Below are 14521 nucleotides of genomic sequence, written 5' to 3'. Positions count from 1 at the left end.
TTTTATACTACCTTCAATCATGCATCAATCCATCAATCAAAGGGCTCAAACGAATTCATGGATTATTATTATTATTATTATACGATTAGTTTGAAGGTCAACATATCTAGTTTATACTTATACGCTAAGATCTCTATTGATTGATATGGATCATAGAATTTTTTTTTAAAAAAAAGGAAAGAAAAAAAAAACTTTAACTTGATTTCAGCTAGATTGACTTTAAGTAATTCTCAGTTCTATTAATGGCAGATAACCTTAGCATCGATTGCCTTAACCATCGTGCTATCACGGTTCATGGTTAGGGTACGATAGTTATCTCAATAAATAGGTATAATCTCAGAAATAATCAATGAGATTATCGTGATACCAGTTTTAAAATGTTTAATGGGGAAAAGGTATTTACAGTTTAAGAACTACAATGATAATATGTAACCTTTTTTTACATACTTAAATAACTTTTAGATGTTCTAAATTTATTTAGGGTATTTTTCAAACATTTAGTCAGGAAGAGATTTTCTTGAATAAAAAAATATAAAAGAGATTTTCTTGAAAATATTTTTGTGGATTGAAAATACCACTTCAAGGATATTAAAACTCATCAAAAAATGTCATCAATGTTTTATTTTAGGTTGTGATCGAGGATTTGGTCAGGCACTTGCTATTCGCTTAGATTCACTAGGTTACCATGTATTTGCAAGTTGTCTTTCACCATCTGATCCAGGAGTTCAGAATTTCAAGAATAAATGTTCCAGTCTTTTGCACGTTTTAGAAATGGATGTTACGAAGGAAAACAGTGTTCAGGCTGCGTTAGAATTCGTTAAAGAAAACCTGAGTACTTCAGGCAAGTAAATGTACACATTCTTCTTTTTTATTGCTACCTGAATACACGATTTTTGTATGTAAATAATAATTAAATTGGCATCAATTAACAAAACCCAATCATAAAGAGAACTATAAGGTATGTACCAAAACATTTAAGAAGTTAAAAAAAAATCAGCAAAAATTTTTGTCCTTCCTGAAGATTTTACATTATTCAATGTATGGTTTCCAAATAGTATACTTTCATAAGTCTGTCATAAAAAATGACTTAAGATTGTGCTTCTATTGATAAGTAAATTAGGATGTTAATTTATTTGGAAGATTAAAAATGCATTTTCTACTTCCTTAATCCAGGACTTTCATCTCGTTTTTCCTTTCAGAGCTTTGGGCCGTCGTCAACAACGCTGGTATTTTTAAAGGACTATCTGTTGAAATAGCTCCATTGCAAGATTTTGAAGCTTGTCTTGAAGTTAATACTTACGGTCCATTAAGAGTCACTAAAGCCTTTTTACCTTTGTTGAGAAAGTCAAAGGGCAGAGTTATCAATTTGACAAGTACAGCTGGTAAATCTGATTTCTTTTTCTAAGAGATTATTTATTTGAAAATGATATTAAAACACTGTAAAGGAATTCTCCTTTTTACTTTAAATTGTTAACAAACTGGCTTCGGTTGCTAATTTTTCTCCCTTCCCATTGGTTCTGACATGAAACTAAGTCTTTTAAAAAGAGCCAATGGATTATTTATGTTAAAATTTAGTATAATTCGTTTCTTAAAACTTGTTTTGAATTGCATGGTTTGATATCCGAACCAGGTAAGCTCAAAGTTTTAAATGCTTTTTTTTTACTGAGGACAATATAACTGGATTCTGGTAAAAACTGAGCTCAAATGCAACATTTCTGTGGGATAAACAAAGGGAGAAATTTACAGAAACTATTGTTCGTTTTTCTTTTTTTAATTTCATTCGCTTCCCCCTTACAGTTTGTGAATCAGGATTTAACTTTTTTTTCAAGAAGATACATATTTTTTCATAATCTTGAACTTTGATTAAGGGTTCAAATCTACAGTTTTTTTTTTTTTTTTTTTTTTTTTTTTTTTTTTTTTTTTTTTTTTTTTTGCATTAAGGTAAGGACTAAAAATCATTATATATTTTTGCAAATTTTTAATAGCATTTTGAGAATAATTATTGTTTTTTAAATCTATTATGCAACTTTACTGGTAATTTAATGCACTGCACATTAAAAATTTTAATCTTAGCTTTAGATTTTTTAAAATTCAGTTTCACAGATTTATGTTTCAGTTTTAAACGTGAAATTTTCTTGATATCTTTAAATAAAACGTATGAAACTACTATAAAAAAGTAGCGGATTTAAAAATAAAATTGAAAATTATTCCAGTAGGTTATCAGAAAAATGGCGTCGAAATTTTAATATTTTCACATGGGTTGGATGGGAGCAGTAAAACGTTCTTTCTTCTTCCATCAGCGGGGCAGTCTAGTACAGGCCGGAGCCGTCCTATTAGTCGCCTTCATCTGGCTCGATCAGACACTAGGTTTCTCTAGTTAAACCTCCTTAATTAATTTTAGTTGAAATCCATAAAAATGTATGAGGTTCGATTGTTGCTTCATGACCTATTGTTTCAAATCAAATGGATTGCTACTTTTGGCAGAGGTCCCATAAAATGCTACCTGAGGTAGAGGAGTGTTCCAATGCTGTCGGGGTATTTGTCGGGAAAGGTATAGTGAAGCTATACTTAGCATTTAACCCAAATACAGGTTATTTTAATTCAAAACAGAAGTTTTATATTTTCTAGTTTGATTTAAAATTACAAACATAAGTGGTGATATAACTATTGATACTACTCTTTAGTATGTATCATGTTAATTAGAGTTAAAAATCTATTACACATATTAAAGTTAATTTAAAATTTAAGGATTAAAATTTTCTTGATTACAATTTGATTCCATAACGTTAAGTAACACAATAAGGGGGGGGGAACTAAGATCACTCACCAGGGCGTCATATCTAATTCTTCGTTCCTCACCTTGCAACTGATTCCTAAAAGGATGCAACCCCTAGACATCAAGAGGGAACTTCGCCAAACTCACCCTTTGGCTCACTTTATCGATGTTTTTGGCACACTTACTATTTTGGGACTCCTTGCTCTGCATCAGTGGTATGAATTTTCAGTCTGATATCACCCTTCGGCTTGATCAGAAAAAAAATCTGCGGTAGTCGACTGTCTTACCAGAAATCAGAGATTTTTATAAACTTTTTCATTTATTTACGAAATGATTTTCTGGTTAACTTATTAACTGTTTCACTAATTTATTGTTTCGCCAAACCACTAATTGTTCCATTCATCAATTCACTAGTTCTTGGATACACTGATTCACTAATACTTCAGTTTATTGATTCTATTCTTTTCTTTCCTCGCTTTTTTTTTCCTTTTGTTCCCTCGCTGTATCTAGCAAGAATCATTCATAGTAAAATAGTTCAAACAATAATAATGAAAATACATTAACTGACAATACCTTAAGAGGACGTTTTTTTGTGTCAAATTTTGTTCCACCCCCTTTAATTTTTTTGTATTTAAAGTTTAGAGAAAAGTGAGTTCAGATAAATTTAGAGAAAAACACGAAGTCTCAAATACAGAAAAATGTTTTCAAAATATTAAAATACTAACAAATCATTGCAAGATTACTTCCACGTTGCGTAATCCCTCCAGAATATGTTTTCATTTCGATATTTTGAGAAACACGTTTCAGCATTTGAAACTTCATGGTTTAGTCTAGGCTTACGTGAACTCACTTTTCTCTAAACTCGAAAATACAAATTTAGGTGAGGCAAATCTGACATGAAATGTTTCTCCTGCTATATAGGGCTCTTTTAATATGTTGATACCGTCTTTCCAAGATTAGAGTATTTAATCTTGCATCTAATTTAGTTAGAGAGCTATATAGCATGCATCTAACAAACAGTGATTGGTTACGAGCGGAAATTTACCGAAAAGAAACGGAACAAAAACTGTTGCGAAACTGTTTATTTTTTAAGCAATTTCATTGAGTTATGTATGTTATTGCATGCTAGATAAGCTGTGTCTCTATTGATAAAACGTTAGTTCTTTTGCTAAGATCTTATTCCCTGCAGAAAATTTTGAAAATGAACTAAAGATGCAGAGATATTTTCATATTTAAAAAACTGCACAACCCGTATACTAATTTGCCTAAATTCAGAGCGATTTCGTGTCTTTTGGCTGGGCATGAAATGAAACGTAACACGTTGTTAAATACTAGTGCCATAGAAACAAATAAACTTCTTCAATATATATTGCTCATTAATTTTATAATTTTAGTCGAATGGATACCTGCAAGTAACGTCATCGCTGGTAAATCGTGGCATTTATCAATGCAGATGCCGACCAGATTCGACACACACGCGTGACGTCGCTTGGTATTCAAATAAGTCTGATTTTAATCACATGGTCATGAAATCGCAAAATCTTTCCATTTCTTCTCGAATTTCAAAATTACCAATTATACCTATTTTTTGCAGTTTGAATATCTAAAAAACTAAATATACAAAATATTATCAATAAAATTTAAATAATAATGTGAAATCAAAATGAAACGGAAAGGTTTCAACACAGAAAGCGAGATTTGAGGGAAACTACGCCTAATATTATTGTATAACAGACACCTCTAGTTTTTTTCTTTCGAATCTCCGATTTTGGACAGTTTCGAAGCTGCTTGTCGTAACTCTCTACAATCGTTAGGTACTAAGAGTTTATTCCAGACTAACAAAACTTACTAAATTTATTATAAAATGAAATGTGAGCGAATTTGATAATTTTCAGCACTTACTTTTCTGGTAGAATACCAATATTTGGATTTTCACCTTACACAGTGAGTAAATTTGCTACAGCAGGGTTCACCGACTGTTTTAGACAAGAAATGGATGTCTGGGGTGTTTCTGTCATATCTGTGGAACCGGAATCATATCAGTAAGTGCAGTATTTGTATTGATATTTTATAAACTAAAGGATGTTTTGAAATTCACGGAAGATTTTAATTTTGCATTATTTTGCGCAAAAAAATAATGTTGGTGAAAAACAAAAGCTAATAGTTAAGGCATATTGAAAATGAAGTTTCTATTTTATTGTAGAAGAACATATTTGAACAATCTTATGTCATTCCCTGTTCACGTAATTACTAATTTTGTCGAACAAAATTGGCCATCCAAATCATGCGACCTAACACCATATGATTTTCTGTCTTTGCTTTTCTTCTTTTTTATATGTAAAATTTAGGCTAGCAAAAACCTACAACCATTGAAAAGAAAAACAAAGAGCGCTGTCGCCAAATATATAAACCTTTATTGAGACCCAATTTACGACCCAATTTTTTCAAAATTTTGTGTCAATTTTCAAGGGTCAGGATTCCAAATATATATAAAAAAAATATATGTTTATTCAGAGAAAGCACGTTTTTGTGTCGGATTTCGTAACTTAATAAATAGTGAGAACTAATTAATTAGCATATTTGAGGTCACCCCAGGAACCATTAAGATTGACACTTAGTTCGTAAAAATCCGATCATTAGAAAGAAAGTTATTCAGGGTGATATCTTTTTTTTTTTTGCGGACTGTCCCTTCCTTTATGCAGTTTACTTTCAATCTCGTCATTTTTAATTTTATGACATATAATGACAAAATTTAAATCTGTATTAATGAAAAATCGTGACTTTTAGTTATATCGAAATTACTTTTTACATGAATTTTGAAACACTCTTTATTAGCAGAAAGATTAAGGCTGCCAAAATTTTTACTTGACTGTTATTTTAGAAAATTGTTTTCCAATTTATTTCCCCTATGTGATAGTAATGATGTAATGTTAAATTAAAGTTAACTACTAAAACTGTTGCCTCTATTTAAGCAAATTATTTTAAAACTCTACTTAATTTTTTCTTTGAGCACTTGACGCATAAATATAACACTTAGGAGGGAGTTGTACTTATTGCTGTTTGAATAATATTTCGCTAATGTTTGTCTTTTTCTTCTTCTTTTGCATATCTAAAAAATAATAACTACTAATTATAACTACTAATGAAACTACTTTTAAAAAATATTAGGTCATTCCATTTTCTATGAAGTAACTTTTGATTGAAAGACATTCTTTTCACTTGGTAAAGCAATACTTAAACCTGCAAATTGTAAATAATCTAAGGAAAAAATTTTTTCTATCAATTAATGAAATTCTTTGAAATTGATATAGTATTCTAAAAACGTTACTTTAAATTGAATACATAAGATAGCTTATTTAAAGCATCTTCATGCATAAGTGGAGACAAAATACATATTATTACCTGATTAAAAGACGATAAAATTTACAAAAAGCAAATAACAGTGGACATGTTTCCAGGGCTTCATAAATAGATGCTTGTTTTCAAGATTTCACAGATGTGAATGAGAAGAAAGAAAAGTGATTTGAAATAAAAAACGTAAAAATTCCAACGAAAATATGAAAAACAAAGGTGAGAAACTAAACTAGAAAACCACAGTAGACACGACAGAAGAAAGACAGGGTAAAATGCATTTCCACTCGCTATGGAGAGTTTGTGAGAAACTAATATCATTAACAGGGGAATCAGCATTCATATGAATAAAGCATGATTCCAGGGCATCAAGATGAGCTGGTGTGATTGGGATAGAAATAATTTTGCCATTGTCGAAATTGAATTTATGCCCAAGATTCCAACAGAAATGCAGCAATTGATGATTTCTCGAATTTTGTACACATCTCAGTTTTATTAACTTTTAAAGAGATAGGCGCATTTGTTGAAGAAATTCATCATTTAAGTAATTTTCTCACAGAAATTTCATCCGTAAAACGCATTTTAGTTTCACTGCATAAAGACTTGCAAGGAAAAACAATTTTTACAGAGATAAGTGCGTTTGATGAATTAAGTAATTTTCCCATAGCAAATTCATTGCTAAAATGTATTTTACCTTTTGTGCATTATAAGTACTTGTAAGGAAAAACAACTTTTACAGTGATAAATGCGTTTTTTTGAAGAAATTCGTCAATTAAGTAATTTTCAAGTAGCAAATCCATCGCTAAAATGTATTTTAGTTTTACTGCATTATAAGTACTTGTAAGCTAAACCAACCTTTACAGAGATAAGTGCGTTTGATGAAGATGCCCGTCATTAAGTAATTTTCCCATAGCAAATTCATCGCTAAAATGTATTTTACCTTTTGTGCATTATAAGTACTTGTAAGGAAAAACAACTTTTACAGTGATAAATGCGTTTTTTTTAAGAAATTTGTCAATTAAGTAATTTTCAAGTAACAAATCCATCGCTAAAATGTATTTTAGTTTTACTGCATTATAAGTACTTGGAAGGAAAAACAACTTTTACAGAGATAAGTGCGTTTGATGAAGATGCCCGTCATTAACTAATTTTCCCATAGCAAATTCATCGCTAAAATGTATTTTACCTTTTGTGCATTATAAGTACTTGTAAGGAAAAACAACTTTTACAGTGATAAATGCGTTTTTTTNTTTGAATATCTATAAAACGAAATATACAAAATATTATCAATAAAATTTGAATAATAATGTAAAATCAAAATGAAACGAAAAGGTTTCAACACAGAAAGCGAGATTGGAAGGAAACTACGCCTAATATTATAACAGACACCTCCAGCTTTTTTTTTCTTTCGAATCTCCGATTTTGGACAGTTTCGAAGCTGCTGATCGTAACTCCCTACAATCGTTAGGTACTAAGAGTTTACTCCAGACTAACAAAATTTATTAAATTTATTATAAAATAAAATGTGAACGAATGTAATAATTTTCAGCACTTACTTTTCAGGTAGAATACCAATATTTGGATTTACACCTTACACAGTGAGTAAATTTGCTACAGCAGGGTTCACCGACTGTTTTAGACAAGAAATGGATGTCTGGGGTGTTTCTGTTATATCTGTGGAACCGGAATCATATCAGTAAGTGCAATATTTGTATTGATATTTTATTAACCAAAGAATGTTTTGAAATTCACGGAAGATTTTAATTTTGCGTTATTTTGCGCAAAAAATTTTTTTGATGAAAAACAAAAGTTGATAGTTAAGGTATATTTAAAATGGAGTTTTTTCTACTGCAGAGGAACATATTTGAACAATCTTGGGTCTTCCCCTGGTCATGTAATTACTCATTTTTTAAACAAACTTGGCCATTCAAATCATGCGACCCAACAACGTATGATTTTCTGTCTTTGCTTTTCTTCTTTTCTTATGTGTAAAATTTAGGCCTACAACCATCCACACATTGAAGAAAAACAAAGAGCACTATATCAGCAAAATTCAACCACATTTATTTAAAACGACCATTGAAAACGCGAAAGAATATTACGTTTGTGCCAGAAAAGCGAAAAGGCCGTTTACCTGGTAAGTCAACATAATGTACAGTTGGCAACAACAAAAAAATCACCCTGAATAATTTCGTTCTAATGATCGAATTCTCACGTACTAAGTGACAATCTGAATGGTTTCTGGGGACGACCATATATGCTAATATGCTATCGATTAATTAAGTTAAGAAATCGGACACAAAAATGTACTTTCTCTGAATAAATATATATATTTTTTTACATACTTGGATTCTTAATCTTCAAAATATAGGGGGTAGCCGCAATCTGGGAAATATGGTCCCCATAGTTTTGCCAGGAGAGCGATTCAAAGCTTGGACCCCATAATGTTAATTTCACTTTTTTGCGTTTTTAGTAATATCTTTAACATTAATTTAGCAATTAAAAATAATTGCACCCACTCATAAAACTCATTTACCCAAAGATAATTTCATGCAAAAAATGATTTTAATAGTTATTTATTATTTTTATTATTTAATTAAATTGAAGATGAAAAAATTTTGAATTATAAGGTATGAATTTTTTTATACCATATTAATCTACATATTTTTCAATTGAAAAATCTAAAGTTTCAACTGTTTTTATTTAGTAGAAGCTGAGCAAATTTAAAATTAATAACTTTTGAAAAAATAATTTGGCGACAATGAAGAAATATTTAAATAGGGCGATTAATATAAAAATGTGATTAACTTACGAGGAACTTGAAAAAAATTTCATTCATGTTTTTTTCGCTAACAACCGATTGCTAATCTTTTTCTCTTTATTTTTTTTTTAACTAAAAATACGATGTTTCGTTTTTAATCGTCTAAAAATTTATTCGAAATTAAGTAAAGAAATTTGAATAAAGCATTTTATTGAATTAAAAACATTTTATTCAACGAATGTCGAGTTTTATAAAAGCTTACTTCTGATAGAATATGATTATACACCAAATTGTGTTTATTTATTGTTATTATATTTTATTTTTTAGTTTGTTTTCTCAATAATTGATACAATTTCAATAGCCTACATACGTATGCCTAGATTTGGAGTAATATATTTATTAATTTATTTAATAGATAGTTTATAATTATTAATACGAATACGTAGTCAACATTTTTAAGCATCTTAAAATTTCTCAACATATTATACATCTTCTTAATCTTAAAATAAATTTTTTAATCACCTGTCAGGGAGTGTTTCGCAGAACTATCTTTCCAACTATTTAATTAAATTTTAACATTTTTAAAAATCTTATTCTTTACGCTACTACGTATAATAATTCTTCAATAATCAATTTTTTTAGTACTTTTATTTAGGTTTTCTTCTAAGTAAAGTTCCTGTTTAAATTACAGTCAAGTTTTTTTTTAAAAGAGAACTTATAATTATTGTCTGCTAGCTAGGAATAAAATCTTGTTAAGAAATTAAAAACATTCCCCTGATTAAAATTATTTGATGCAAAACGACTGACTATTTGCTGAGTATACTACTTTTTTCGAAAAATGAATGTAAATTATCGATTGTTTTTTTTTTTTGTTTTGTTTTTTTGTTTCTTGTGACTTCAACATCGATTACCTAAAATGGTGTATATACATGTTTTATAAGTCACTACAAAGAGTATAAAGATACCGAACATAAAAAGTTGTCGAATACGTAGCCAAAATACTGAAGCGTCTTAAAATATTTCAGTATCTTAAATGTCGTCATAACATGTCAGTTGCGAAGTTAAATTTTTAATTATCTGACAAGGTATGAATCAACGAACTGTCCAACAAATAATTTCATTATATCTTTTACTCTTTCTTTATATATTACATGTTTTGAGAGTCCAATGATTAAAATCACAAGTCATTCACGCCTGACAAGTCTTGAGAATGGGAGCTTATATTTGAACGCTCGAAACATGTCAACTTTTATTTCCCTCTTCATATTTTTTGAAGCCAATGGAATTTTTATCATCAATTATGCTGTTTTGCATTTGGGTCATGATAATTTTGATAAGGAGTTTACGCTCGTTAAAGTAAACATGTGCATTTTAATATTTTAACAGGATTCATGTGGTCTTTAAAAGCGTAAGAAAACCGTAGCATCAATATTGTAACTATTAAAGTTATCTTTAACTTTAAAATTTTGAGACCAGATATTTTGAGTTAATGAAATTGAATAGTTTATCTTTTAAGTTTTTGTGCCCTATTTCAGTATCTTAGGGACCTTACGAGCTCTGTTTAAAAAGAGAGCATCGTATCAGATAAGAGAACAAAACAAAACAAAAATCATAGTAGCTGTATTTGGTGGTAAATGTAGCTTATCGTAATTGAAGAACATGCTGTGCAACATTTTAAGGTGAATTTCAGAACGTAAGTTTCAGAATGTAATGAGGATGCTATTTGCAAATCATCTTCATCCAAAGAAAACCATGTAACCTAAATATCTAGCAGAATGAAGCGATTTTTTAAACAATGAAACATACAATATGCGACATATTATTTCAATATCTCAACATATTATTTCAATATTAGCAAATCATCTTTATCCAAAGAAAACCATGTAATCTAAATACCTAGCGTGAGTCATGTAGCTAAATACCTAGACAGAGATAAGTGCGTTTGATGAAGAAATCCGTCATTAAATAATTTTCCCATAGCGAATTCATCGCTAAAATTGTATTTTAGTTTTACTGCATTGTAAGTACTTGGAAGGAAAACCAACTTTTACAGAGATAAGTGCGTTTAATGAAGAAATCCTTCATTTAAATAATTTTCCCACAAAAATTTAATCGGCAAAATGCATTTTACTTTCACTGCGATGTAAATAATTGCAAGAGAAAATTACTTTTGTACAGATTAGCAGCGTTACTGATGTAAATCATCAAGTAATTTTTCAGTCAATGCATTAACATTTTCTTTCAAATTCCACCAGTATAAAATGCATTTTAATTTCCCTATTTCACCAGTACTTCAACAAAAACAGCTTTTGTAGAATTCTCTCTGTTCACAGAAGTAATCTAAAATTTAAGTAATATTCCAACCACTGCATTAAATTTAATAAATGTTGTTTTATAATAACTATGCCCACAATCAAAAAATCATTGGGGAACATTTTGTTTTGGACAAAGAGTTTGAATTGTATTTTTAAGAGAATGAGCATAGCTGATTAAAACATGGACATAGATAAAGTTTTGCATTTGAGAATAGACAAATTGGGTTCGATTTGACGTCATTGTAAACCATTAAAATGCAACATTGGAGGCAAGATTGAAAATCAAGTCGAAATTACATTTAAAATTTTTTATGCTAATATTATTTGATTTTTTTCTTTTTGCTTTTCATATTACTACTAATTATACACTGAGGAGATTATAAGCATTATATTTAGCCTAGTTTCTAAATTTACTTTATTTCGTAAATTTAATCATTCCTAATCTCTTTTTAAATATTAGATAACTAATTTTAATTCACTTTTACAAAGAACGAATGCAAATATTTCTATTCTCAATAAATAAAATAACTAACTTTTTATTCCAATGCAAGCGCATAACTAATTATTATTCAGTGTCACAATTAAGAAACCAACCTATTTTTAACCTTTCTCTCTTCAACCACATTAACGTAATTAGATTTACTTAATTTCTAACAAATGTTTTGGCCCTAAATTTTTAAACAAAGTAGTTAAATATTAAGAAGGGCTATCGTGAGGTTGGCTTTGCTTTTGGCATTGTTCCTATAATGGATCTCTCCTGTACTCCAAAAGCATTGATTAAATAACTACTTTTGATTATACAGGCTGTGGAGAACTTATCATCCTTGGTTCGACTTTATTCATATTGAGTAAAATTTATGATTTTACTTAAAATGTCACATAGATATTATTCTTTTTATTTTTCACCTCAAGGTCTGCAACGAAATGCAAATTTCACTATGATTATGATACCGTTTTCATCATCTCATATGCTTTAATCAGATAACTTCCATTAATTTTTCGATTTCTGCCACAATCAACAAAAACCCCTATAATTCAATCAACACCAACTGCTACACATTTTCCGTTATATATATTTTACACAGTATCAAACACATTATTTTACTTTTGTCATTTTCCAGCTATTTTTTTAAAACAGAAAATATTTTAATTGTATTTTTTCTTCATTACAGAACTGCCATGACAGATCCAAAGCTATTTTTCAAGCACATCGAAGAGAATTTGAGTAATTTAGATAAAACCATTAAAGAAGATTATGGAGAGGAATATTTTAAATCCATAAGAAAGTTAACAAGAATCGTCCTTGATCTTGCTGCACCTAAAATTGAAAAAGTAATCGACGATTTGGAGTCTGCAATTACGCTTGAATATCCAGATCGGGTGTACATGCCTTGTAGAAATTTATTATTCAAATTTTTGTTTTCTGTACAAAAAGTTTTGGCTCTGGTCGTACAAGACATTATCGTAAAAGTTTTTACATTCTTTCTCTTATTTAAACACTTGAAACCAGGTGCAATATAACTAAGTAACTTAAATTTTAGACTTAAAAAATAATATTTAGCTGTCTTTAGATAAACAAATTTAAAAAAAAAACTTAAAATGATTTAAATATAATGAAGTATAAAACATACATTTCAATAGTAGACATCATTTTTAAAATATATATACCTAGTGAACGTTAACCCTTCAATCGTTCTGTAAAATTTTATTGAAATTCTCCAGTTACTGTTTTCTCTATGAATAAAACAGGGAAAACAGTTTTTGAATGACGGAAAGTCAGCAATTTTAAACTTGAAAAAAGTCAGTAATAACGCTCCTAGAGTTACCATTATGGATGGTGATTACAATAATTAAGTAAGCATTAACAAAAGCCTGAAGATCCTTCGAAAAAAGTTCCAGTTAGAAAATCACTGCTAGAGCTTATTTTAACTTATCTTACGAGACGATATTTTAGAGCACCTGATTTCGTTTCTTATTTTTTCGAAACATAAAAGATTATGGACTCAAAAATTTTACAATTTATAAGATATCTACACCATCATTTGATCCTGTTAAGTATTAAGACAATATCGTTTAGAATAATTTAGTTTCAAAAAAAGAATTAAGTTGTCTAATTTTGAAAGAAACCGCAGACTTGGCAACCATGATTTGGCTAAATTTTTATTTCTGGTGTGTAGTATTATTGAGTACATTGGTCATTTCTATATCGAATATGTAGTTTTAGTGAACGAATGATTGTTTAAAACATTGGCTAGCTTAATAAATAAACAACAAGAAAACACAAGGTAGGCAAATAGTAAGAAAGTAGACAGGATACTCCTAAGTCTTGCAGTAGAAAAGCATATAGCGTATTCTACTGCTGTAGAAATCACTATGCAATTTTGTTTGTGATACTCTAAAATTTAAATTACTAAATATTGTTAATAATAAGTTATTAACAGATATTTGTAATTTGAACACATGAAATCAATCTTTATCACTAATATTTTTCATACTAAAAACCAATGAACTCCCCAAAATTGTTGGTCATAGAGGTTAAAATCCATAAATTTGAAACCAGTGGCATAAATGCATTTCTTTAACAGAGACGACTGAAATATTTTAATGGGCATCCTATACTGTTCTTACATTCATGTGTAATACATAACACATGCATCATATACACATGCTACTAAACAGACAGCTTCAATTTCCGCTTATGCTTTGTACATTGAAAATAAAATATTTAGAGATGTTTAAAGCTTTGTTCTTTTTTTTAAGATTTTTTCTTCGTGTCAAAGTGTTAGATGTTGCAAACAAATAAATGCACATTTTAAGCGTTTTTTACACTAGGATTATTGTACACTGGCATATTAAATCGTTGATGCTCTGCAACAGTTTTTCCTCCCATTGCGTACTATTTTCAAGACAAAAACAACAACTTTTCAATTTTCCATCATATGAGGCAAGTCTTATTAAAGGACTTTTTTTGAAGAAGAAAAAAAGGACTTTTTTGAAAAATTAAGGACTTAAATAGTATGATTGATTATCATCGAATATACATATACCACCAGCGACAGTGTCAACTATTTACTTTCTTAAAAAAGAAAATCAATAAATAAAAAAAATAATAATAAACAATTTTATTATAATGTAAATACTGCTATATATAATTGTATTAACAGGGCTGTCCAAAGTAGAATCAGGCAAAGCGTTTTAGAAGACGACCCGGGTCGGTTTCTTTTAAAAAATATTTTCAGATTGTTAAGGGTTAACGGCATCTATGAAACTAATCCGTATTCCATTTTAAATTATTTAATTGAAGAGTAAAATTAAGAT

At 29.2% G+C, this 14521-nt stretch overlaps 1 protein-coding gene across 1 annotated transcript in view; it reads left to right on the top strand.

The window, feature by feature from the left end:
• The window catches only part of LOC107450562 (estradiol 17-beta-dehydrogenase 2-like), a 15102-nt gene extending 1159 nt beyond the window's left edge, over nucleotides 1–13943 (top strand). Inside the window, exons 2-5 of the mRNA XM_043044535.2 lie at nucleotides 629–841; nucleotides 1200–1382; nucleotides 7691–7823; nucleotides 12376–13943. Of these exons, the coding sequence (XP_042900469.1) occupies nucleotides 629–841; nucleotides 1200–1382; nucleotides 7691–7823; nucleotides 12376–12724 (878 nt within the window). The 3' untranslated portion in view covers nucleotides 12725–13943. The remainder of the gene's footprint in view (nucleotides 1–628; nucleotides 842–1199; nucleotides 1383–7690; nucleotides 7824–12375) is intronic.
• Nucleotides 13944–14521: the final 578 nt, after the last annotated feature.

Source organism: Parasteatoda tepidariorum, chromosome 2, assembly GCF_043381705.1.
Source record: "Parasteatoda tepidariorum isolate YZ-2023 chromosome 2, CAS_Ptep_4.0, whole genome shotgun sequence".
Lineage (NCBI taxonomy): Eukaryota > Metazoa > Arthropoda > Arachnida > Araneae > Theridiidae > Parasteatoda > Parasteatoda tepidariorum.
This window is presented reverse-complemented; position numbering and strand designations above follow the sequence as displayed.